At 44.0% G+C, this 26,166-nt stretch overlaps 1 protein-coding gene across 3 annotated transcripts in view; it reads right to left on the bottom strand.

The window, feature by feature from the left end:
• The window catches only part of pkp4 (plakophilin 4), a 236,229-nt gene that overhangs the window by 121,306 nt on the left and 88,757 nt on the right, over nt 1-26,166 (bottom strand). For 2 of the 3 annotated variants that reach the window (XM_043693802.1, XM_043693805.1), the window contains exons 5-6: nt 2,486-2,617; nt 2,150-2,349 (exon numbers count right to left, since the gene is read on the bottom strand). In XM_043693802.1, coding sequence (XP_043549737.1) covers nt 2,150-2,349; nt 2,486-2,617 — 332 coding nt within the window. The remainder of the gene's footprint in view (nt 1-2,149; nt 2,350-2,485; nt 2,618-26,166) is intronic. The other variant, XM_043693804.1, reaches the window with a different exon arrangement.

Raw genomic sequence — 26,166 nt, 5'->3', positions numbered from 1 at the left:
AGTCTGTCCTCAACCACCTACTAATGCTCTCATAGTAGAAACTTTTCTCATGCACTTCAGAAGGTTAATGTAGCATGTTAGTATTGGTATTTCCAAGTGTATTGTTACAAATGCATGTGTTAAGATTATTTTTATCTTGGAAATTGTAATGCTTAAATGTAAAATAAATGAAAGATCACTAAGTCTGACAGGAATGCAGACAGGCCAGGTAATTATATTTCAAAGGGAGTTAAATTAAACAATGAAAACTCCATTAACTCTCTCAAGGGACTAATTTGTCTATGAGGGGTTAATATTATTTGAATCATTTCGTTGGATTAGCAAAGGTTGAAGGCAATTGTTTAACAGGACAAGGTTTTAAACTATGCTTTTCTGATCAAAGGACATCTTTGAAGTTAAAAGGTAACAAAGTACAGGTGGGCTTGACAGTTTTTTTTGGCTGTCAGTCCATAAGGCACAAGTTTGGAGAAGGCAGAGGGAATAACCACAACAAAGAACAGAGGGTTATCAGGAATTGGGCGATTTTGATTTAGTCTCACTATGCAAAGATGCACTCAAGTCCAATGCTTAAGGTGTAGAAATCCAAATGTGAGAAATGTTGAAGGTAGGGCTGGAATGTTCGCCTATCTTGATGCTCATGGAAGCTTTCCTAGGACAGTTCTCACTTTGAAAGGGAGAAAAGGAGAAAAACCACAAGGTGAATCACTGGGCGCCAAGGCACATGACACTGGACTGGGTCCAGGAGAATTGAATGGACACTCAAGGTACTTTTTAAGTTTCAGATTCATGGTTAAATCTGAAAGTAGAATATGTAGGGGCCATTTTGGGTGTTCTGTTTAAAGTATTTGAGATAAATAGTGCTTGTTCTTTGTTAGTTAGTAAAGAATTTTTGTGGAAGGGTCATAGAATCACAGAAGCAGAGAATACCTACAGTGTGAAGCAGGCCATTTGACCCATTGAATTAACACAGACTCTCTGAAGAGCATCCCATCCAGACCCCCACCCCATCTCCACACTCTCCCTGTAACCCTGCATTTCCCATGGCTACTCCACTAACCTGCACATGCCAGAACACTCAATTTAGCATGGCCAATCCACCATATCTGCACATCTTTGGATTGTGGGAGGAATCCACGTTGGCTCAGGGAGAATGTTTAAACTCCACACAGACAGTTGCTTAAGACTGGAATCGAATCTGGGTTGCTGGTGTTGAGACACAGCAGTGCTAACAACTGAGATGTCATGTCACCTTGCAGCAATCTTTTCAATTAATAAATGGGAATTTGAATTAAAAAAAAATCACTGTCGACAGAGGTCTTATCACTAGTACAAAATCACATCTGCATTCAACTGCGATTTCTCATGATGATTTCCAAAGTTTTGAAATAATCTTTGTGAAAACTTCACCAATTGAACATAATTAGCAATGACTACTTGATACAGAATTTATTATTTACTTTGACATTTAACATAAACAGGCTTAGTTTTAGAAAATAATTATATTTTGGACCCAAGACTCCACGGGCTACTCCAATAAACATGTAGACCAGAAGTAAATGCATGCCAATTAGGCCACAAAGTGGATGCGAAAGGACATTGCCTCAGATGCCACTTTCTGTGGGGGTTTGAAGTGGAGTATCTTTCTGTTTCAAATATGCCTCCCGACAGAGCAGGAAAGGGGAGTCCCGGGGCTTCCTTGGACAGAGATATGCCTGGTGGCTGTTCAATACACTACAGCATCTTATTTGGTGGACTTGGGGGAAGAAGAGTGCACACTTTGTTCTTCAGATCTATACCCTGGAAGCTAAAAGACAGGAATCAACTGATAGAACTCAAAGGTTGATGAGTCTGAGGTTTTTGAGCACTACAAGAGTAATAGTTCTTAATTTTCACCACTTGCTATGGCAGGTACCCAGTGTTTACCAATAGTGAAAAGGGCACCTATCAAAAATACTTAAAATGAGTAAACCATGTCTATTTGCCAGAGAAAATGAAATTTGTTATGACCACATCCCAATGCATATGCCTGAAACAACAGCTGTGGATGATTTTTGCCTATACAGTTTAAAATGCCAACCATATAGAAGAAATTGATATGATAATTGTGGAAAAATTAAATTAAGGCATCAGCTTCCTGAAAATGTAGTACCTGGCCAACAGTCTGTCCCTCTGGCCTCGAATTTCGCACCAGATGATTACTGTTGGTGCTGCTCTGAACAGATTCCTGTAGATTCCTTGTGTTAGTCTTGATCAAGTTCTGGCTGCTATAATAACTGCCTGCAGTCTCCTGGTAACCACTATCAGAATAGGAGTTCATTTGTGTGGAGCTTCGGGAGTTTCCAATAGATCCTGCACAGTTGGAGCAGACAGTATAGCTTGTTATAATACAGCTGATTTGAGGAAATAGTCAAAGTACATTTTATTTTAGAACAGAGGATCTGAAAAAGTTGGTGTTGGTACAAATTGAAATTCATATACAACAGACCCTCACTTTCATGAAGAGAAGTTTGTTCAGGCACAGGAGTTGGCAACTTTTCACAGCCTGCTTCAATACTAAAGGATTGGGGATGAGTGTTTTCAGTAATTCTGCGTCTATTAATTCCTCCTATTGGTTCATCTGTAAGAAAAGTTAGGTGCTTTAGAATTCATTTCAAAATTTAAAAATCTTTCAATTAAGACTTGTATTTTTTTTCCTTTAAGAAGTTAGCTATGTTGTTTCCTTTGGTTAGAAATGATTGGTTTGTAATTTGGTAACTACACTTCTAACCACATCCTCAGGTGAGGAACTGTAGTCTGTTTCTGCCCTGCAAATTCCATGTAATCAGCAAATTAATATGATAATTCAAACAAGGATATACAGAATCCCATTGTCATGGATAAACCACCTCAGATGTCAGGAACCATGCTTGGGAACACTGGAGACCTTCACAAAGGACCCCAATTTATTTTTGTGACGGTCAAATATAAATGCGGTTTTGAAGAATAAAAATGGACAAGTCAAATTTGGGCAAACTTCAGCACAACACTTAATGACTTTTGGCTGCTCATTACCTAGCCCACAATAAAAGCTCCCCCATCAATAGACAAAATTCACTTCACACATATTACCTACCACATTGATGATAGCTATTAAAAAGGGAAAGATGGTAGTTGTAGTCTATAGGACTAACAGTAGCTATACTGTGGGACAGAATAAATCAGATGGCAAGTAACAAAGGAAATACGTCGACCATGGTAACCTTTATCTTCATCTGGATTGGGATAGCTGGATCGGCCAATGAAACCAGGAAGAATTCATAGTGTATTCAGGATTTGGAGATGCCGGTGTGGGACTGGGGTCTACAAAGTTAAAAATCACAACACCAGGTTATAGTCCAACAGGTTTATTTGGAACCACTAGCTTTCAGAGCACTGCTCCTTCATCAGGTGGTTATTTGTAACTATCAACCCACCTGATGAAAGAGCAGTGCTCTGAAAGCTAGTGGTTCCAAATAAACCTGTTGGACTATAACCTGGTGTTGTGCGGTTTTTAATCTAGTGCATTCAAGACAGTTTCCTAGAACAACATACGATGGATCCAACGTGGGATTAGGCCATTTTGGATTGGATAATATGTAATGACGCAGGCTTAATAAATGTCATAGTAAAAGATTCCCCAGCGACCATAACATGGTAGAATTCAACATTAAATTTAAGAGTGAGGAATGTAGAACATAAAGCAGAGGAGCATTGGAACAGGCTCTTAGTCAACCATGTCTGTGCCAAAACCTGGGTTGAAAACAACTGTGCTAGGTTTTCAAAAAAGGGCAATTACAAAGAAATGGTGGCAGAGCTGGCTTGAGTGGACAGGGAAAGGATATATCCCAGTGAGGAAGAAGGATTCTAAAAAGGGGATAAGTTCACCATGGTTAACCAGCAAAGATAAGAATAACATCAAATTGAAAGAAAAATAATTACAAAATGGCCATGATTAATAATAAGGTAAAGGATTGGGAAAGGTTTAAAAACCAAAAGACGGCAAAAAGAGAGGGAGAAAATAAACTCTGAGGTTAAGGTTGCAAGTAATATCAAGATAGACAGCATAAAAAGGAAGTGAGAAACCAAAGTGAATAAAGGTCCTTAGAGAATGAGGCTGAAGAAATAAGAATGGGAAGCCAAGAAATGGCACAGGTGTTACAAATAAGCAATTTGCATCAGTCTTCACAATAGAAGACATTAACAATATTCTAAAATTACTAAATAACTGAAGGTAAAAATGAAATAACTACAATAACTATGACTGGAGAAAAGTGTTAGGAAAACTATTGAGGTTCAAGACCAAAACGTCCCCTGAACCTGATGGAATGCATCCTAGGAAATTAAAGGAAGTAGCTACAAACATAAGGGACATATCAGCAGTAATCTTTCAAGTATTCTTAGATTCTGGAAAAAATATAGAGGGATGAAAAAAATGCCAATGTAAAACCTTTATTTAAAAAGGGAAGGTGACCAAAAAAGGTAACTATAAGCCAGTTACTATGTATTTTATTTTGAAAATGTGAGAATCTATTTTAAAGGATGTAATAGCAGAGCATTTTTCAATACAAAGTATGATTAAGCAGCGTCAACATTACTTTATGAAGGGGAAAATCATGCCTGACCAATTTAGGAGAATTATTTGAGGTGGTGACAAGCTGGATAGATAAAGGGGAAGTGGTGGATGTAATATGTTTGAAACTTCAGACGGGCTTGAAACAGTACCGTACATTAGATTACTTAAGAGACCACAGTATTGGAGGTAGGATATTGGCATGGATAAAGGATTAGCTAATTAATAGAAGACAAGGAGTTGAGATAAGGATAGCTTCTTCAGAATGGCAAGTTGCAACTGGAGTACCACAGCGATCAGAGTTGGGGCTCCAATTATTTAGAATACACATTCATGACTTAAATGAAGGAACTGAATGCACTGTCACCAAGTTTGCAGATGATACTAATAGATGGGAAGGCAAGTAATGATAATGGCAGGAAGAGTTTGAAGAAAGTGGACAGGTTAATCGATTGGGTGAAAAACTTGAAGTGAGGTTAGGCAATTTGGCAGGAAGACCAGTGAGCGAAATATTATTTAAAATGGAAAAATGGCCCGCAGAAGCTACAGAATAGAGATTTGAGAGTCCTCGTTCGTGAATCACAGTAAGTTCAGCATGTAATAAGGAAGGCAAACAAAATGTTGACCTTGATTTTAAAGGGAATGGAGTATAAACATATATATAATTTTGCCAAAAACTGTGGACAGTTTTGAGTCCCATATCTAAGCAAAGATTTACTAGCATTGGAGGTTGTCCAGAGAAGGTCGATTAATCCTGGGTGTGGTCCTTGTTTTATGAGAGGTTGAGCAGGTTCAGCCAGTACCTTTTTAGAATTTGAGAGAATGAGAGGTGACCTTGCTGAAACATTCAAGATGCTTAGTGATTGACAAGGTGGATACAGAAAGGTTGCTTCCCTTTGTGGAGGAGTCTAGGACCAGAATGCATAATCTCAGAATAAAGGGTTGCACAGTTATGACAGATGAGGACAAATTTATTCTTTCAGTAGGTAGTGGAATTATTTACTGTACAGGAAGGGTTTTGAAGCATACACAAAGCTGAGATACATATTTTTAGTCAATTAGAGAACCAAGGGTTTAGCAAAATGTAGAAAAGTGTCATCTCTGACAAGAGAAGTCAGGAGCAGCATATTAGCCAAGAAAAAGCATACCATTTGGTGATGATTAGTGGGAAGCCTGAGGACTGGGAAACCTTTTAAAACCAGCAGAGGATAACTAAAAAGGAACAAGTGAGGAGATAAAGACATATGATGCTAAGCAAGCTGGCAATATTAAAGACTGCAAAGAGTGTTTTTTAGTTAGAGAAAAGAGAAGCAAGAATGGACATTGGGCCACTGGAATATGAGGCTAGAGAGGTAGCAACAGGAACAAAGAAATAATGGAGGAACTGAACAGGTACTTTGCATCAATCTTTACAGTGGAAGACATCAGTAACATACTAGAACTTCAAGGGGGTGAAGGGACAAAGATGAGTGTTGTGGCCACCACTAAGAAAAGTTGTTGAGGAAGCTGAAAGGTCTGATGGTGGAAAATCCACCAGGACCATTCAGATGAGTAATTGGAGACTGGCTAATGTTGCGCCTTTGTAAAGAGAAGTCTAAGAACTAAGTCCTGACAGTCTGACTTCGGTGGTGGGTAAGTTGTTGGAAGGGATCTAAAAAGATAAGACTTATGTATTTGGAGAGGCAAGGAATGATTAGGGATAGTCAGCATAGTTTTGTGCAAGGGAGTTAGTGTAGAATAAACTTTGAATTTTTTTGAGGAAGTCACCAAGATGATGGATAAGAGCAGAGCGATTGACATTATTTACTTGGATTTCAGTAAAGCATCAACAAGGTTCCACATGGGATTCAGGGCGAACTTGTTAATCGAATACAAAAAATGGTTTAACGACTAAGATGTTAAGGGATTAATTTGCTCTGCTGACCTTCAATAAATTGGATGCTGCACTCCCTTTTTGATTTTCTGAAAAACCTCCTCCTCTGCTTTTGGTTGCACTTCAGTCCCACGTTCCTGATCTTCGGGCACCCGGTACGGAGGGAGAGAGGGCAGGTCTGAAGACCTCCTCGTGGGTCTGCTCCTGGGCCTGGCCCGTGCACTTTGTGTCTTTCACTGTGTCTCACACATATACACACACAAAAAAAAATAAATTGGATGCTCCAGGGGTGGGGTAGTATGTTTCTGTCTTGCAAGTACAGTGTAAAAAAATTTACATTGCCATCTCCTACTATTCAGAGTACATTTACAGTATCATCTCCTATTTAGAATGAATAAGAATATTTTTGGAGTCAATCAGGTCACTGCATTGTGTTTTTTTTTCTTTTCCTTTTTCTTTTTTAATTTAACCTCCACACTACCACCTAAGTGTGGTAGTGCTTACTTTTTCCCCAGCACCCATGGTGTGTGTGTGCAGGTCTGAGACATAGTGAAAGACAAAGTACACAAATCTTTATTCAATTTCCACCACCAGGAAGATAGGAAAACACCCGAGTGGCCAGTGACAAGCACTGCCCTTCACATCAAAGGGCAGTGCTGTGTGATCAAAACAGTGAAGGGGAGGGCAGGGACTAAATCAAAATAGAGTTGGAGGGGGAAATAATGCACTCCACTCCCTGCAGCGCCCACCTCTCCCTGAACAACTCCAGGGTGTTGGTGGACACCGCGTGCTCCTTCTCCAAGGACACCCGGGCCCTAACGTCCCCCTCCACTGCAGGCTGCCTGGACCTGTTGATGGCCAGTTTGGCCAGGCCCAGGAGCAGACCCACGAGGAGGTCTTCAGACCTGCCCTCCTTCCTCCGTACCGGGTGCCCAAAGATCAGGAGCGTGGGACTGAAGTGCAGCCAAAAACAGAGGAGAAGGTTTTTCAGAAAATCAAAAAGGGAGTGCAAACGCCCACACCCAATATACACGTGGTCCACGGACTCCACAGCGCCACAGAACAAGCAGTTGGGCTGGGAGTCCGTGAACCACCACAACCTGCGGTTGCAGGGGACCGCTGCATGCAGCACCCTCCACCCCAGATCCCCGAGAGAAAGGGGGAGGACTCCCGCGTAGAGAGCCCTCCACTGGGGACCCCCACCGCCCGGTGGCAAATGGGCTCGCCAAGGTGTGTCCAGACGGTGGATGAGGGAGAAGAGGTGGACGGTGTGCAGCAGCAGTCTATATAGGGCCCTTCTTTTTACCACCTGGAAGGGAACAAAATTAAAATTCCGGAGGCAGCTCAGGTTGTGGGGCACAGGCTCCCGCGGGAAGTACAGGACCTTGGGGCCAATGTGAAATTCCGTCCGGGCTGGGGTGAGCGCGGACAGGATCCCACCGCACACCTGAGCGTCCTCCGACTGGTGCACTATGTCGGGTCCGAGCACCGCCGTTTTAAGGCGTCTGACGGCGGTGGCCACGTACCGGACGTCTACCGCTGCCCTGCTCGCTATGTCCTGCGGCAGCGTCCAGCCCAGGCCCCCAGCACATCCCCGACCCTGGTCGCCCTCGCCGCCACGGCCCTCCCCTCCGACAGCCACTCGAACCCGTGAGTATGGAGGTGCGGATTCCTGAGCAACGGCTCCCTGACGACAGCCGCTACTCCTGCCGGAGGGTAGGCGCGGCGCGATTCGACCATGTTCCAAACAGTGATCAGGCTGCGTCTTGAGGGCGACCTCCAAACCGTCACGGTCGACGAAGAGCTGCGTGTCGTAGTTGAGGCTATGCACCTGGCGGAAAAAATACGTCGCCGGGGCGCACCACCGAGGAGGAGGCTCGACGTAAATGTATCGCTGCAAGGTCTGAAGGCGGAACGTTGCGACCTAGGTGCGGACACACACCAGCGACTGACTGCCCTCCTCAATAGGGAGACTCAGAACCTGCGCAGCGACCCAGTGCATCTTTTTGCCCCAGAAGAAGTCAACCAACGTTCTCTGGATGTCAGCAACGAAGCCAAGAGGAGGGACCAAAGTGACCAGCCGGTACCACAGCATGGCGGCCACCAACTGGTTTATGACCAGCACTCGACTCCTGTAAGATAGCACTCGGAGCAGTCCTGTCTAGCGGCCTAGGCAAGCCGAGACTTTGGCCTCCAGCTCCTGCCAGTTGGCCGGCCAGGATTCCTCAGCCGGGCTGAGGTAGACTCCCAGGTAGAGGAGATGGGTGGTACGCCAGCTGAACCCCCGTAACTCCTCCGGCAGAGAGTCGACCCGCCACGGACCGACCAGTCGTCTGGAACATTTGGCCCAGTTGATCCTGGCGGAAGACGCTGCCGAGTACACGGCTGGCACTCGCGCATCTTCCCCAGGTCAGCCAAGTCGGTGAAAGTGAGGAGCACGTCGTCGGCGTAGGCCGAGAGGACCACCCCCGTGCCTGTGCCGTGCAGAACCAGCCCCGACAACCTCCTCTGCAAGAGGCGCAGGAAAGGCTCCACGCACAGGGAATACAGCTGGCCGGACAGGGGGCAGCCTTGACGCACTCCTCTCCCGAAGCGAAGGGGCGCCGTCAGGGACCCGTTAACTTTAACCAGGCACTCTGCGGCGGCGTACAAAAGTCGGATCTGGGCGACGAACTGCGTCCCGAACCCGAATGCCCGTAAAATCCCGAGCAGGTACTTGTGATCGACCGTGTCGAACGCCTTCTCCTGGTCGAGAGACAGGAAGGCGCTCGGCAAACCAGCCCGTCGACAGAAATGGATCAGGTCCCGGACCAGGTGGACGTTGTCGTGTATCCTCTGGCCCGGGACCGTGTAGGACTGGTCCCGGTGAATCATGTGGGCCAGCACGGAGGCCAGGCGAGAAGACAACACCCTGGCAAAGATTTTGTAGTCCATGCTGAGGAGGGAGACCGGACGCCAGTTCTTCAAAGAACGAAGGTCCCCCATCTTTGGCAGCAGAATGATGACCGCCCTGCGCCAAGAAAGGGGCAATTCTCCAGCATTTAGACACTCCCTCAGGACCTGCGCGTAGTCGCTCCCCAGGACTTCCCAGAACGCCCTGAAGAACTCCACAGTCAGCCCGTCCAGCCCCGGGGTTTTGCCTCTCGAGAGCCGGTCGAGGGCGCCAGTCAGCTCCTCTAAAGTGACGGGAGCGTCGAGCCTTCCGGTGTCCTCCCGGCCGAGCTGCGGCAGGTCCTCCCAAAGAACTCTGCGAGCATCCTCGCTGGACGGATCCGGAGAGAACAGAGCTGTGTAATAGTTTCGGACGTGGGCCCAGATCCCCTCCGGATCCAAGACGAGGGACCCGTCGTCGGCCAGCAGCACAAGGAGTTGCTGACAGGTGCCACGCCTTTTTTCCAGCAAGTAGAAGAATGGGGAGCCACGGTCCAGGTCCTGGAGGAGCTGGATCCGCGACCTCACGTACGCGGCCCGAGCCCCAACGAGCTGCAGGTCCCGGAGCGCGGCCTTCTTCTCTTCGTACACCCCGCGCAGGGCTGGGTCCGCGTCGGGCTGACCGAGGCGTGACTCCAGGTCGAGCATCTCCCTCACCAACTCCCCGATCCTGGATTTCCGCCTCTTCGTCGACCCCCTCGCGTACTCCTGACAGAAGACGCGGACGTGAGCCTTGCCCACGTCCCACCATAGCCTCAGGGAGGGGAAGCTTCCCCGCTTCCTTCTCCAGCCGGCCCAGAAACGACGAAACGAGTCCCGGAACCGCTCGTCCTCCAGCAGCAGGTTGTTAAAGTGCCAGTACGCGGAGCTGAGCCTGGCGCCGAACGGAAGGAGTTCCGCCCACACCAGGTGATGGTCCATGCACGACACCTGCCGCGTGGAGACCTTCGGAAAACAGGAGGTGTACGCCCGCGAAATGTACAGGCGGTCGATTCTGGACGCTCTGACCCCAGGCCTCACGAAGGTGAAGGCGATGAAGTCGGGATGGAGATTCCGCCAGACGTCCACCAGGTCAAAACTACATTGTGTATTGAGCGGCATGTGACTGTGGGGGATTGGCTGGGGGTTGTCTTGTGGGCATTAGTGACTGCGATATAAGATTTTGTATCAAGGAAGTCGTCGCTTTGTTCAGAGAGCTTCTCTTGACATGCTTCGCAAGCATCCTACAAATCTTGTACCTGCTAAATAAATTTTAGCTGTTCACAGAAGTTGGCATATTGCAGTTGCACTAAGTGTGTAAGAATCTCAAGAAAAAGAACCTCACACGGCAGGAGACAGTGATGGTGGAGGGTCGTTTTTCAGACTGGGGGCCTGTGACCAGTGTTCCACAGGGATTGGTGTTGGTTCCACTTTGGTTTGTCATTTATATAATGATTTAGATGTGAACATAGAAAGCATGGTTAGTAAGTTTGCAGTTGACAATAAGATTGGTGGTATAGTGGACGGTGAAGGTTATTTAAGATTACAACAAGATCTTAATCAATTGGGTCAATGAGCCGAAAAGTGGCAGATGGAGTTTAAACTAGACAGATAAATGGGAGGTGTTGCATTTTAGTAGGGCAAATCAGGGCATGACTTATACACTTTACTATTAAGTCCTGGGGAGTGTTGCAGAATGAAGAACCCCTAGGGGTGTAGGTTCATAGTTCCTTCAAAGTGGAGTTGTAGGTGGACAGGGTAGTGAAGGCAGCTTTTGGTATGCTTGCCTTTGTTGATCAGTGCACTGAGTATAGGAATTGGAAGTCATGTTGCGGCTGTACAGGACACCAATTCCAAATATTGCCTAATAAATCACCTTTGGTTCAATTCTGGTCTCTCTGCTGTAAGAATGACGTGAAACTTGAAAAGGTGCAGAAAAGATTTACAAGGATGTTGCCAGGGTTGGAGTGTTTGAGCCATAGGGAGAGGCTGAGTAAGCTGTGGTTATTTTCCCTTGAGCGTTGAAAGCTGAGAGATGACCTTTTAGAAGCTGATAAAATCATGCAGGGCATGGATAGTGTGAACAGTCAAGGTCTTTTACCCAAGTTAGGGGAGTCCAAATCTAGAGGGCATAGGTGAGGCAATGAGCTCCACAGATTCCCCACCTTCTGGCTTCAGAAATTCCTCATCGGAGTTCTAAAGGAATGTCCCTTCAGACGAAAGCTATGCCCTTGGGTCCCAGTTTCTCTTCCTTGCGAAAATAGCTTCTCCACGAGCACTCATTCAGGTCTCTCAGCATTCTGCAAGTTTCAATGAAATCCCCCCTCATCCTTCTAAACTCTATCACGCACAGACTCAGAGTCCTCAACTGCCCCTCATTAGGAGGAGCCTTTCATCCTCAGAATCGTTATAAGGAGAGGCTGATTAGGGTGGAAATTATTTCCCCTGGAGCATAGGAGGCTGACAGATAGCCTTGGAGGTTTATAAAACCATTAGTGGCAGAGATAAGGTGAACACCAAAAGGTGCTTTTCCCACAGTGTGGGGAGTTCAAAGCTGGAGGGCATAGGTGAGATGAGAAAGATTTTAAAAAAGGACCTGAGGGGCAACATTTTTTTTAAAACACAGAAAATAGTGCAGATATGCAGTGAGCTGGCAGAGGAAGTGGTAAAAGCAAATACAACTGTAGCATTTAAAATACATTTGCACAGATACCTGGATAGGAAAGATTTAGAGGGATATGAGCCAAATAGGACAAGTTCAGTTTAGGAAACCTGATCGGCATGAATTAGTTGGGCTTAATGGTGTTTCTGTGCTGTATGGCTATCATTCTTGTAAAGCTCCCCAGACCCCTCCAACAAGCAACACCTGATGCAGCCTCAGCAGTACATTGCTGCTGCTGTAATCTAGACATCTTGAAATTAATGCAAACAATGTACCTGCCTTCCTAACTGCCAATGAAACCTGCATGTTAACCGTTTGTGCTTCAGATTTCTAAAGCCTTTTCCTATTTAGAAAATAGTACATGCCTCTATTCTTCCTAACAAAGTGCATAACCTTTCACATTGTATTCCATCTGCCACTTCTTTGCCCACTCTCCTAGCCTGTCCAAGTCCTTGTGCAGCCTCCACGCTTCCTCAACACTACTTGTACTCCACTATCTTGGTATCATCTGCACATTAGCAATAATGCCTTCAGTTCCTCCATGCAAATCATTCATGGATAACATGACTAATTTTGGTCCCAACATGAAATTCTGCAGCACTCCATTAGTTAACGGCTGCCATCCTAAAAACAATTCCTTTATCCCCGCTCTCTGCCTTCAGCCAGCCAATCCATATCCATTCCAGTGTCTTATCTCAAACATCATGGGCTCTAATCTTATTTAGCAGCTTTCTCTGCGGCACCATGTCAAAGGCCTTCTGGAAGTCCAAATAGATCACAGCCACTGGCTCTGCTATGTTCAACTTTCTCGTTACCTCCTCAAAGAGTTCTAACAGACTTGTCAGGCATGACTTCTCCTTGAAGCTGTGCATGCTCAGCCCTGTTTTACCATACACTTTGAAGTATTCTGCAATCTTGTCCTTAATAACGGACTCAAAACCTTACTGATGACCAAAGGTCAGACTAACCAGTCAGTCTTCTGCCTACCTCCCTTCTTAACCAGTCGTATTACATTAGCAATTTTCCAGTCTTCAGAGATCTTCTTGGATACCAGTGATTCCTGGAAAATAACCACCAACGCCTCCACAATCTACTCAGCTACCTCCTTCAGTACCATGAGTAGTCGTCCATCTGGTCGAGATGATTTATCTGCCTGCAAACCTTTCAGCTTTCCAGCATCTTCTCTTAAAGGTGGGCATGACACTGACCTCTGCCACCCAACCCTTGAAGTTCTGGTTTTTCCCAGTGTAAAGAATATTCCTGAAGGGTTTTTGCCCGAAACGTCGGTTTTCCTGCTCCTCAGATGCTGCCTAACCTGCTGTGCTTTTCCAGCACCACTCTAATCCTGACCAGTTATCCCAAGCCAATCTAGTCCCACCTGCCAGCACCCTGCCCATATCCCTCCAAACTCTTCCTATTCATATACCCATCCAAATGCCTTTTAAACGTTGCAATTGTACCAGCCTCCAACACTTCCTCTGGCAGCTCATTCCATACACGTACCACCCTCTGGCCTCTTTTATATCGTTCCCCTTTCACCCTAAACCTATGCCCTCTAGTCCTGAATTCCCCCAACCCAGGGAAAAGACTGTCTATTTATCTTATCCGTGCCCCTCAATTTTGTAAACTAAGGTCACCCCTCAGCCTGCAATGCTCCAGGGAAAACAGCCCCAGCCTGTTCAGCCTCTCCTTTTGGCTCAAATCCTCCAACCCTGGCAACAACATTGTAATTCTTTTCTGAACCCTTTCAAGCTTCACAACACCTTTCCGATAGGAAGGAGACCAGAATTGCACGCAATATTCCAACAGTGGCCTAATCAATGTCCTGTACAGCCACAATATGACCTCCCAACTCTTGTACTCCATACTCTGGCCAATAAAGGAAAGCATACCAAACGCCTTCTTCACTACACTGTGACTCCACTTTCAAAGGAGCTATGAACCTGCAGTCCAAGGTCTCTTTGTTCAGCAACACTCCCTAGGACCTTACCATTAAGTGTATCAGTCCTGCTAAGATTCACTTTCCCAAAATGCAGCACCTTGCATTTATCGGAATTAAACTTTGTCACTTCTCAGACCATTGGCCCATCTGATCAAGATCCTGTTATAATCGGAGGTAACTTCTTTGCTGTCCACTATACCTCCAAGTTTGGTGTCATCTGCAAACTTACAAACTGTACCTCTTATGCTCACATCCAGATCAGTTATATAAAATGACGAAAAGTAGAGGACCCAGCACTGATCCTTGTGGCACTCCACTGGTTACATGCCTCCAGTCTGAAAAACAACCCTCCACCACCACCGTCTGTCTTCTACCTTTGAGCCAGTTCTGTATCCAACTGGCTACTTCTCCCTGTATTTTGTGAGATCTAACCTTGCTAACCAGGCTCCCATGAGGAACCTTGCTGAACACCTTAGTGAAGTCCATATAGATCACATCTACCGCTCTGCCCTCATCAATCCTCTTTGTTACTTCTTAAAAAACAAAGCCATGTTGACTATTGCTGATCAGTCCTTGCCTTTCCAAATACATGTACATCCTGTCCCTCAGGAATCCCTCCAACAACTTGCCCACCACCAGGCTCACTGGTCTATAGTTCCCTGGCTTGTCCTAACCACCCTTCTTAAACAGTGGCACCATGTTTGCCAACCTCCAGTTTTCTGGTACCTCACCTGTGACTATCGATGATACAAGTATCTCAGCAAGAGGCTCAGCAATCACTTCCCCAGCTTCTCAGAGTTCTAGGGCACACCTGATCAGGTCCTGGGGATTTATCCACTTTTATGCATTTCAAGACATCCAGCACTTCCTCCTCTAATATGGAGATTTTTCAAGATGTCACCATCTATTTCCCTACATTCTATATCTTCCATGTCCTTTTCCACTTTAAATACTGATGCAAAATACTCGTTTAGTATCTCCCATTTTCTGCAGCTCTACACAAAGGCTGCCTTGCTGATCTTTGAGGGCCCTATTCACTTCCTAGTTACCCTTTGGTCCTTAATGTATTTGTAAAAATCCTTTGGATTCTCCTTAACTCTATTTGTCAAAGCTCTCTCATGTCCCCTTTTTGCCCTCCTGATTTCCCTCTTAGAGTATAATGGCAGTAGGAGTATACTTAAGGATTCACTCGATCTATCCTGTCTATATCTGACATATGCTTCATTTTTTTTTTTTAACCAAACCCTCAATTTCTTTAGTCATCCAGCATTCCCTATACCAGCCTTTCATTTCACTCTAACAGGAATATAATGTCTCTGCACTCGCGTTCTCTCATTTCTGAAGGCTTCCCATTTTCCAGCCCTCCCTTTACCTGCAAACATCTACCCCCAATCAACTTTTGAAAGTTCTTTTCTAATACCGTCAAAATTGGCCTTTCTCCAATTTAGAACTTCAACTTTTAGATCTAGTCTATCCTTTTCCATCATGATTTTAAAACGAATAGAATTATGGTCGCTGGCCCCAAAGTGTTCCTGCACTGACACCTCAGTGACCTGCCCTGCCTTATTTCCCAAGAGTAGGTCAAGTTTTGCACCTTCTTTAGTAGATACAGCCACATACTGAATCAGAAAATTTTCTTGTACGCACTGAACAAATTCCTCTCCATCTAAACCCTTAATACTATGGCAGTCCCAGTCTATGTCTGGAAAGTTAAAATCCCCTACCATAACCACCCTATTATTCTTACAGATAGCCGAGATCTCCTTACAAATTTTTTTCTCAATTTCCCTCTGACTATTAGAGGGTCTTGCCTTGCCTCCCCTTCGTATGGTTCTTTTTGTTGGGATGAATCTCTGCTGTGCATCCCGTATTACTCCCAGAAACTCCAATCACTGCTGCTTTACTCTCTTCCCTATTTTTTCCTTCCAATCAACTCTGGCCAGCTCCTTTCTCATGTCTTTGTAGTTCTTTACTCAATTGTAGCTTCTCCAACTCAAACTGCAGGGTGATGTCCAACACATTATGATCACTGTCCCAAGGGTTCCTACACTTTAAGCTTCCTAATAAAGTCTGCTTCATTAGACATCAAATCCAGAATTACTTGTCCCCTAGTGGCTCTGCCAAAAGCAGCTCAAAAATAAAAACATCTCTTAGTGGGCGGCACGGTGGCACAGTGGTTAGCACTGCTGCCTCACAGCACCAGAGACCCGGGTTCAATTCCCGCCTCAGGCGACTGACTGTGTGGAGTTTGCACGTTCTCCCAGTGTCTGCGTGGGTTTCCTCCGGGTGCTCCGGTTTCCTCCCACAGTCCAAAGATGTGCAGGTTAGGTGAATTGGCCATGCTAAATTGCCCCTAGTGTTAGGTAAGGGGTAAATGTAGGGGTATGGGTGGGTTTCGCTTCGGCGGATCGGTGTGGACTTGTTGGGCTGAAGGGCCTGTTTCCACACTGTAATGTAATGTAATCTAATCTAAAAAAAATTACACACTGGAACTGTCCAATACAATCCTAGTCCAATTATCACGATAAATATCTGAGAAATTTTACAAATTCGCCTTCATGAGATGTACTACTACCCTGCTTTTTCCCCCTCAGTCCACCTGCACATTCAAGTCCCACATGACTGTTAAAAGGTGGCAGAAAAACAGTAATTCTAATTCACAGAATTTGAAACTTGAAAGTAACAGCACAATGCAGTTTTGCTAGTCAACCGAATTCAAAGCTTTATTGGAAGTATTGTTTGCAATATTTCAGTACAAAATTTTAAAATACTTCAGAATTGAAAACAAGGGAACTATTACAGAATTATTCAAACTTACAAACAGCAGAATTTAAGCAGTATTGGCTTACTCTAAGAATACAAGCCTAAAGATGCAGATTACATACAACACTAATGCTACAAATGTAAAACACTTAAAAGGATCAATAAACAGATTATTTCTCCTTCCATTTTTTCTTAAAGATTCCAAAGAGATTTAGTCTCAGATGAATCAAACAGAACACAATTGACTTGGAGAAAAAAATTCCTATGGTACAGAATTGTTTTAAAACAAAGTATTAAGTTTGGAGCTGAAGAAGTTAAATTGTACTTCGTTGCTGGTATTTGACCTAAGATTAGTGTTAACATCATGGAACAATAGAATTTACAAGCAGAGGCAATGCCCTGGCAATGACAAAAGAATGCTGTGTATGCAAAACTGTACGCCATTTCAGAATCTGCAGAAGTCGGACACAATTGAAGCATAGTAAAAATTCAAAAGCTAACTCAAACAATGACAGCAAGCTTGGACCACCTCCTCCAGGAAAAAACCTTGAGCCATTCCTACATGACGGCGACTTTCACGTAGTCCATTTACATCAATCTTACAGTCATAGAGATGTACAGCATGGAAACAGATCCTTTGGTCCAACTTGTCCATGCCGACCAGACATTCTAAATGAATCCAGTCCCATTTGCCCATATCCCCCTAAATCCTTTCTATTCATATACCCATCCAGCTGCCTTTTAAAATGTTGCAGTTGTACCAACATGCACACCACCTCTGGCAGCTCATTCCATAAATGCACCACAATTTCAGCTTCGTACATGAGCAAGTATCATTGTCCCATCACATCAAATACCATGGCTGAAGGATCAGATGTTACAGACCTGACACTACACAGCGAAAAAGAGGAAATACTGAATATTGCAGGCATGCTACAAGAAATGCCATGAAGTATCAGAAAGTACAGAATGCACACACAAAACTACTGAGAAATCAAGCCAGAGGGCATGTTAGAAACTAAAACTAATTTTAAAAAAGTTGAACAATAGGCAAGACAGGAGTAAACAGTACATTGGACAAAGAAATGTGCTAAGTTGTTCACAGAATATGGTTTATTTGAACTTTCAGAAGGATGTTCATAAAGTCTCACATGCGACATTTGCTTGTAAAATTGAAGTGTATGGGATTTGAGGTAGTGAACTGAAGTGGATGGAGAACTGGTTGGCAGACACAAAGTTAGGAATATGGATAACCGGGGGTTTGAGTAGCAGCCAGTGACTAGTGTGGTACTGCAGAAAGCACTACTCGGACCCCAGCTATTCACTACATATAATATTAATGATTCAGATGAGGGAATCAAAATGTAATATCCCCATGTTCGCAGACAACAAAACTGGGCAGGCGGGTAAAACATAGGTAAAAACGAGGACTGCAGATGCTGGAAACCAGAGTCTGGATTAGAGTGGTGCTGGAAAAGCACAGCAGGTCAGGCAGCATCCAAGGAGCAGGAAAATCGACGTTTCGGGCAAAAGCCCTTCTTCAGGAATAGAGCCCTATTCCTGATGAAGGGCTTTTGCCCAAAATGTCGATTTTCCTGCTCCTTGGATGCTGCCTGACCTGCTGTGCTTTTCCAGCACCACTCTAATCCAGAGGCAGGTAAAACGTGCAGAGGATACGGAGATGCTTTAGTGTGATTTGGACAAGTTGAATGAGTGGTCAAATGGATGGCAAATGACATTATGGATAAATGAGATTTATCCACTATGGTATCAAAAACAGGGGCAGATTATTGAATGGCTTGGGAAAGACTTCATGCAAGTGATGGACTATTGTTCAGTAAGGGGCGGCACAGTGGCTTAGTGTTTAGCACTGCTGCCTCAGTGGCAGGGACCCCAGTTCGATTCCAGCCTTGGGCAACTGTGTGGAGTTTGCACATTGTCCCAGTGTCTGCATGGGTTTCCTCCAGGTACTCTGGCTTACTCTCACGATCCAAACGTGTACATGTCAGGTGAACTGGCCATTCTAAATTGCTCATAGTGTTAAGGTGCATTAGTCAGAGGGAAATGGGTCTGGGTGGGTTACTCTTCGGAGGGTCGGTGTGGACTTGTTAGGCCAAAGGGCTTGTTTCCACACCGTAAGGTATCTAATCTCATCAGAGAGGTCATCATAGCCCTTTTACAAAAGAGGGAGGATCGGTCTTCCTCAGCGTGGACTATAATATGGTTGCAAGGCAAAGTCTTCCTGCACTGTACCAGGAATCACATGGTCGACCCTGACCATTCTTACACAGTTCCAGGCCAGATCATTTATGACAAACAAACATTTATCTTGTCTGGGACCTGATTCTCACCTTCCAGAGCACTGGCCCACTGGCCACCTTCCTGCCCTTTTATCAGGAGAATGCAGCACCAGGGTAGAGAGCAAATATTTATTGGGAATTCTATATGCATTCCAAATTGGGACGCAGTTTGTTGCCTGGACTCAACTTCTGTATGCTGCCACACAGAATGTCTCATCAAGGACAATGTGTCCTTAATGTGCCCATTCATTTTGGGAGAGGAGTGTCTCAGGACTGTCCTTACCTGGTTAGTAATTTTCTACTTGCGTGGAACCACTCCTGCACCTGTTTTGAAGAATATTGGCAGGATTGGTTCTGCGTAGGTCGAGCTTCCTGGTAAGCTTTTTGACTTACACTGTTAACATGCTCATATTCAGAACTAAATGATGCATGGTGGATGTGTGCACGCAAAAACATGCACACCATAGTGTTCTCTGCAAGGAACACAGCTGGGGAAAATGTTCCAGATTCAGTCAGTGGCAGATGGACCGCCTGGGATGAACCTGGAGCACAACCTCCCTCTATAATAGAAGTTTATTTTAGATCTGTTGAGAGATCCTGGCTGGTCAACTAGCAACAGCCAAATTCCAAAATCACCACTTGCATTCATTGAGGATGTGGGACAGGACAGGCTCAAGGACTGTTCTACAGGAGTCAAATATTGGCCTGAAATCAAATGATCTCTGCCATGTCGTGGTATGTGGTGGTCACTTTGATTCCTTCCCCAGAGTTTGACACAGGATGTGTATAGATTTCTTCTGCGACAAAAGGCATCACTTGGTTGCAGCTGAGGTTCCAAATCTTCCTTTTTTTGGGGGGTGGGGTTCAACGTGGGTGCATCTTCACACCAAGATAGCTACTCTGACTTCAAATTCTGCATTACACTTTCAGTTAAGCCTCCTCCTATGATGTACCACAGTGACATATTTGTTGCACTCTGCGCAGTCTCATACAGTTCTTGTCCATATATGGATATGATCTCATTAATTCAACACAGGAGCTGCCTGGCTTTTAGCAGGACTTAATATTCGAGACACAGTTACTGTGCATGGAAGTAATGTCATGCAGCATAGATTAAACTTAATTAAACTTGAGTGTTGCTGAACAAAGAGACCTTGGAGTGCAGGTTCATAGCTCCTTGAAAGTGGAGTCGCAGGTAGATAGGACAGTGAAGATGGCTTTTGGTATGCTTTCCTTCATTGGTCAGAGTAGGAGTACAGGAGTTGGGAGGTCATGTTGCAGCTGTATGTGGCTTTGGTTAGGCCACTGTTGGAATATTGCGTGCAATTGTGGTCTCCTTCCTATCGGAAAGACGTTGGTGAAACTTGAAAGGGTTCAGAAAAGATTTACAAGAATGTTGCCAGGGTTGGAGGATTTGAGCTATAGGGAGAGGCTGAACGTATATGTTCAAATGTGTTTTGAATGTTGTAATTGTACCTACATCTACCATTTCTTCTGGCAGTGGCAAAGGCCAAGTGTGGAGGGTTGTCTACGAGTTTGTGATTGGAATTCTGACTACTGCCTGCAGGTAAAAAAAGATTTACAACAGATTTGACCATTAAGGGACGATTTACATTATATTGTTTCTGGAAGTGATGTGATCACTATATTGCGCCTGGAGTGGCATGTGACTGTGGGGAAAATGGCTAAGGGTTGTCTTGTGGGTGCTACTGACCAATGTGAAACTCTTGTCTTGTATAAAGGAAGGACCGTTTGTTCAGGGAGATCTTTGACATGACTCTAAGCCCTGCTAAATGTGTGCGTGTGTTAAGAGTTTCTCCAAGTGTTTGCACTGTATTTGCTTAATAAAATTAAGTTGTTCACAGAAGTTGGCATATTGCAGTTGCATCAAGTGTGTAAGAACTTTGACAAAAAATAAAAAGAACCCACCAGAAGGACCCTCTCATGGGTCTAGTAAGGGTGGTCATTAACAGGTCAAGGCAGCAGACTGTGGAGAGTGCTGCACACACTGCCTCTCGTCTGTGGTTATGTGCATGGCTGTGGGGCCAAGGTGGGCATTGCATGCTCTTCAGTATTGTTCAGAAGTTCTATGACCAGCAGGTACAGACAATGTATTCTCAATCCCCATGTTTCCCCACCAAGCTGGGGAATGATATGTCAACAGAAGGGGTGGGAAAGAAAATTAAGGCAGACTATAATTTAAGCTCTCCTATGAAGAAATAAGGATTAATCATAAATGTTATCAATATGGTAAACATTTTTAAAAACATTAGATGAAGTATTAGAACAAAGTGACAAACTTTTTGCAAGTGGTCAAGGAATATGATGAAGAGGTAGTTATGAACAGATTGCCCTGACTGGACAAAGATATGGAAGAGTTTTAAATGTTAGTATAACAACTGTATTACTTGTCCTTTTTCTTAAGATAAACTGGGACTTTGGCATAGATGGTATAATTTTGCAGATGGTACAAAACTTTGCAATATAGTTTGACATGGAGCAGGATTGCAGACTTCAAGAAAGCAGACAGATGAAACAGGTAGAGACCAAGCAAATAATTTAATATGGATAAATACAAAATAAAACAGAGGAAAATAAAAATAAAATAGGGGCAGTAGGTTCAAAATGGTACAAATTTTAGGGGTAGTAAAACAGCAAAAGGACTTGGGGCAGCATACTCAAGTTTACTGAAATTGACGGGGCAAGTTGATAAGGGGAGACCCCATAGGGATACTCAATATTACAAATAGGTTGATAGTTATTGATGCATGGGCTATAGGAAACAGAACAATGGAGTAGATCAGGTTGCATGTTTTCTCACTGAGCTGGTAGATTTGTCGTCAGATGTTTCATCACCATGCTAGGTAACAGTAAGCCTCCAATGAAGGTGTTCTGTCCCGCTTGCAATTTGTCTTGTTCTGTTATGGTGGGTGGTGATGTCACTTCCAGTTCTTTTTCTCAGAGGTTGGTAAATGGGGTCCAAATCAGTATGTTTGGGAATGGAGTTCTAGTTTGAATGCCAGCTGCTAGGAATTCCCATTCATGTCTTTGTTTAGCCTGTCCCAGTCGAAATGGTGTACCTCTCTGTGTGTATGGATACCTGTGATAGCTGGTTATGTCTTTTGGTGGCTAGTTGGTGCTCATGTATCCTGGTGACTAGTTTCCTGCGTGTCTGTCCAATGTAATGTTTGTTGCAGTCCTTGCAGGGTATTTTGTATATGACATTCATTCTGCTGGTTGTTGGTATGGGGTCCTTGAAACAGCTCCTGATGAATTTAAGTGTGGTGGTAGGTTTGTGGGCTACCATGATGCCTTGGGGCCAGAGTAGTCAGTTGTCATCTCAGAGTGGTCTTTAATGTATGGCAGGGTGGCCAGAGTTTCTGGGCATGTTGTCCCTTCTTGTTTAGGTCTGTTCCATCAGAATCGGCAGACTGCGCTTATTGGGTACCCGTTGTTCTGAATATGTTGTACAGATGTTTTTCCTCTGCTTCTCATAGTTCTTGGGTGCTGCAATGTGTTGTGGCTGGTTTAAATAATGTTCTGATGCAGGTCCATTTGTGGGTGTTGGGGTGATTGCTCCTGTAGTTGATTATTTGGTCAGTGTGTTTGACTTTCCTGTAGAAATCTGAAGGATCCAACACATCCCATTTCTACATATTATCAAAAGGTACATAAACAAGGGGCTCCCCTCTGACCCTTAGTCTCACTTCTGGTACACTGACATACAGACTAGCAAAGGAACTGCAACACAAACTGAAACACCGAGTAAGACTCAGCCCACTCCACCCAGGAATTCCTTAACAAAGACACCAAGGTAGAAAACAACGAGGTCATGGTTTTCTTCGACATGATGGCCTTATACATATCAACAAACATTACCCTAAACAAAGAAACACTAGCCTCACTGCTAGACGAACAAAGGACACAAACGCCTGACAGCACCAACTCCATCAGCAAGGACAGCATCCTCAAACTTGTAGACTTGTGCTTCTCAACCCACTTCACCTTCACAACAAGATCTACAAACAAAATCAATAGGACGACTATGGGATCACCAATATCAGGACTCTTAGCAGGAGCAGTTACACAGAGGTTATAACGAATAGACCTTCCCATGATCCAGCCCAAGCTTTGGGTCTGCTATGTGGATAACACCTTTGTCATCATGGAATGCAACAAATTAGAAGAAACCCACAAACACAATCATCCTTACCAGTATAAAGTTCACCAGAGAAAGAAAACAACAACACACTCCCCTTTCCAGACATCACAGTAGAACGAAAAGCCAATGGAGAGCTGCAGACCACGGTCTACAGGAAAGCCACACAGAGACCAAATACTCAACTACAGGAAAATTCACCCTAACACCCACAAATGGAGCTGCATCAGAACATTTAAAATCAGCCACAACACACTGCAGCGCCCAGGAACTACGAGAAGCCAAGGAAAAATACCTATACAACATATTCAGGAACAAGGGGTACCCAATAAGTACAGTCCGCAGATTCCTACACAGACCTAAACAAGATGACACAACATGCCCAGAAACTCTAACCACCCTGCCAAAAACTAAAGACATCTTGGAGATGACGACTAGACTACTTCGGCCCCAATGCATCATGGTAGCCCACAAACCTACCACCACACTGATACAGCCCTAATTTAAAAAGACCCCATACCATAAACCAGCAGAATGAATGTCATATACAAAATACCCGGAGAGGACAACAACAAACATTACATTGGATAGACGAGCAGGAAACTAGTCACCAGGACACACGAGTACCAACTAGCCACCAAAAGACATGACCAACTATCACTGGTATCCATACACACAGACGAAGAGGGACACCAGTTCGACTGGAATGATATATTCATCCTGGGTCAGGCTAAACAAAGAAATGCACAGAAATTCCTGGTGGCTTGGCATACAAACTGGAACTCCATGAGCAAACATATTGATTTGGACCCCATTTATCAACCTCTCAGAAAAAGAACCGGAAGTGACATCACCCACCACAAAAGACCAAGACACAAATAGCAAGTGGGACAGAACACCAGCGCATTAATCGGAGGCTCACTAATGTTATCTAGTATAGTGATGAAACTTCTGAGAACAAATATACCAGCTCAATGAGTAAACTTACAACCTGATCCAACCCAAGCTACAAATCTTCTCCAAGATCATAGTTTACAAAGACTTAACATAATTAGTGAGAGAACTACTTTGTGGTGGCAATGAACAAGTAGTATGAGCAAAAATTATTCCATTATCTAGAAAACACTAACTGAAAAGGCAAGGAAACAGATTTAATCAGAACTTTGAAAGACAAGTGGACATGCATTTGAACAGAACTATTTCACTATTATTACAGAGTAAAAGATGAGGTATAGGATGAAACTGAACATTTCTGTCAAAGAACCAGTAGAGGCAAAATAAGCCAAATTGTTCCCTTTGGAGCTGAATATTCTATAATACTAAATTGTATTTGCGAACTGTATCTCTGGATGCATGTTATTGATTTGTATGGTTGAGAAAATCTTTAACAGATCACAGAACATGTGAATTTTCAGACTTGGTTAACAAAAGGATAAAAATTAAAAGGTTGCATACGTATTTTGAGCACATTGTTGGAACAGGTAAGATCAATAGTTAAACTGTTGTAAACTAAGATCAAGTATTGTAGAAATGCAACAATGCAAACATGCTAATTAAAAAGGAATATTCAATGGTCACTTTAATAATAATACTTCTGAAGCACTATTTGTTATAAAGATTTTAATCAGATAAACATATTTCAGATTCTTTGAAGGGTTCAATGTGCTTAAAGCAGTTCAGCTGAACCTGAAACTCACTTGCCCAAATTGGCCTTTTTGCTAAAATATAACCAGGAAAGCAAGAACTTATTTTTTTGATGACCTACAAAAGGTACTGAGCTGCTAATACCAATTATCGATGCAGGAGTTAAAGTTCAGGAAGTTTAAATGTTCACAAAAGGCTTCGTTTTTTATGGATAAGATCAATATAAAACTTCACTAGTTGATATTTTAAGTTTGGAAATGTAATAATTTTCACAACATTTAAATCAAACATTTGTTCCAGATTTCTTCCATCCTGACGACATTCCCTCATCGTGGAATAGCTATCCACTGTGAAGGCCGAGATTTCTGAATACTTGGAAGTGTATGGTAAAATAAGGCAAAGTCAGCATGATTTCATCAAGGTGAGGTCATGCCTGACAATCTGCTAGAGTTCTCAGAATTTGTAAGGAGATCTCAGTAATCTGTAAGAATAATAGGGTGGTTATGGTAGGGGATTTTAACTTTCCAAACATAGACTGGCACTGCCACAATGTTGAGGGTTTAAGATGGAGTGGAACTTGTTAAGTGCGCACAAGAAAATTTTCTGATTCAGTATGTGGCTGTATCTACTAGAGAAGGTGCAAAACTTGACCTACTCTTGGGAAATAAGGCAGGGCAGATGACTGAGGTGTCAGTGAGAGAGCACTTTGGGGCCAGCAACCATAATTCTACTAGTTTTAAAAGAGTGATGGAAAATAATAGACCAGATCTAAAAGTTGAAGTTCTAAATTGGAGAAAGGCCAATTTTGACAGTATTAGGCAAGAACTATCAAAAGCTGTTTGGGGGCAGATGTTCGCAGGTAAAAGGGACGGCTGGAAAATGGAAAGCCTTCAGAAATGAAATAACCAGAGTCCAGAGAAAGTATATTCCTTCAGGTGAAAGGGAAGGCTGGTAGGTTTGGGAATGCTGAGTGACTTAAGAAATTGAGGGTTTGGTTAAGAAAAGGACGCATATGTCAGGTATAGACAGGATAGATTGAGTGAATCCTTAGAGGAGAAAGTGAGGACTGCAAATGCTGGAGATCAGAGCTGAAAATGTGTTGCTGGAAAAGCGCAGCAGGTCAGGCAGCATCCAAGGAGCAGGAGAATCAACGTTTCGGGCATAAGCCCTTCTTCAGGAATGAGGAAAGTGTGTCCAGCAGGCGAAGATAAAAGGTAGGGAGGAGGGACTTGGGGGAGGGGTGCTGGAATTGCGATAGGTGGAGGGAGGTCAAGGTGAGGGTGATAGGCCGGAGTGGGGTGGGGGCGGAGAGGTCAGGAAGAAGA

The sequence above is a fragment of the Chiloscyllium plagiosum genome, chromosome 7, assembly GCF_004010195.1.
Source record: "Chiloscyllium plagiosum isolate BGI_BamShark_2017 chromosome 7, ASM401019v2, whole genome shotgun sequence".
NCBI lineage: Eukaryota > Metazoa > Chordata > Chondrichthyes > Orectolobiformes > Hemiscylliidae > Chiloscyllium > Chiloscyllium plagiosum.
The sequence above is the reverse complement of the archived record's forward strand: the minus strand, read 5'-3'. Positions and strand labels throughout refer to the sequence as shown.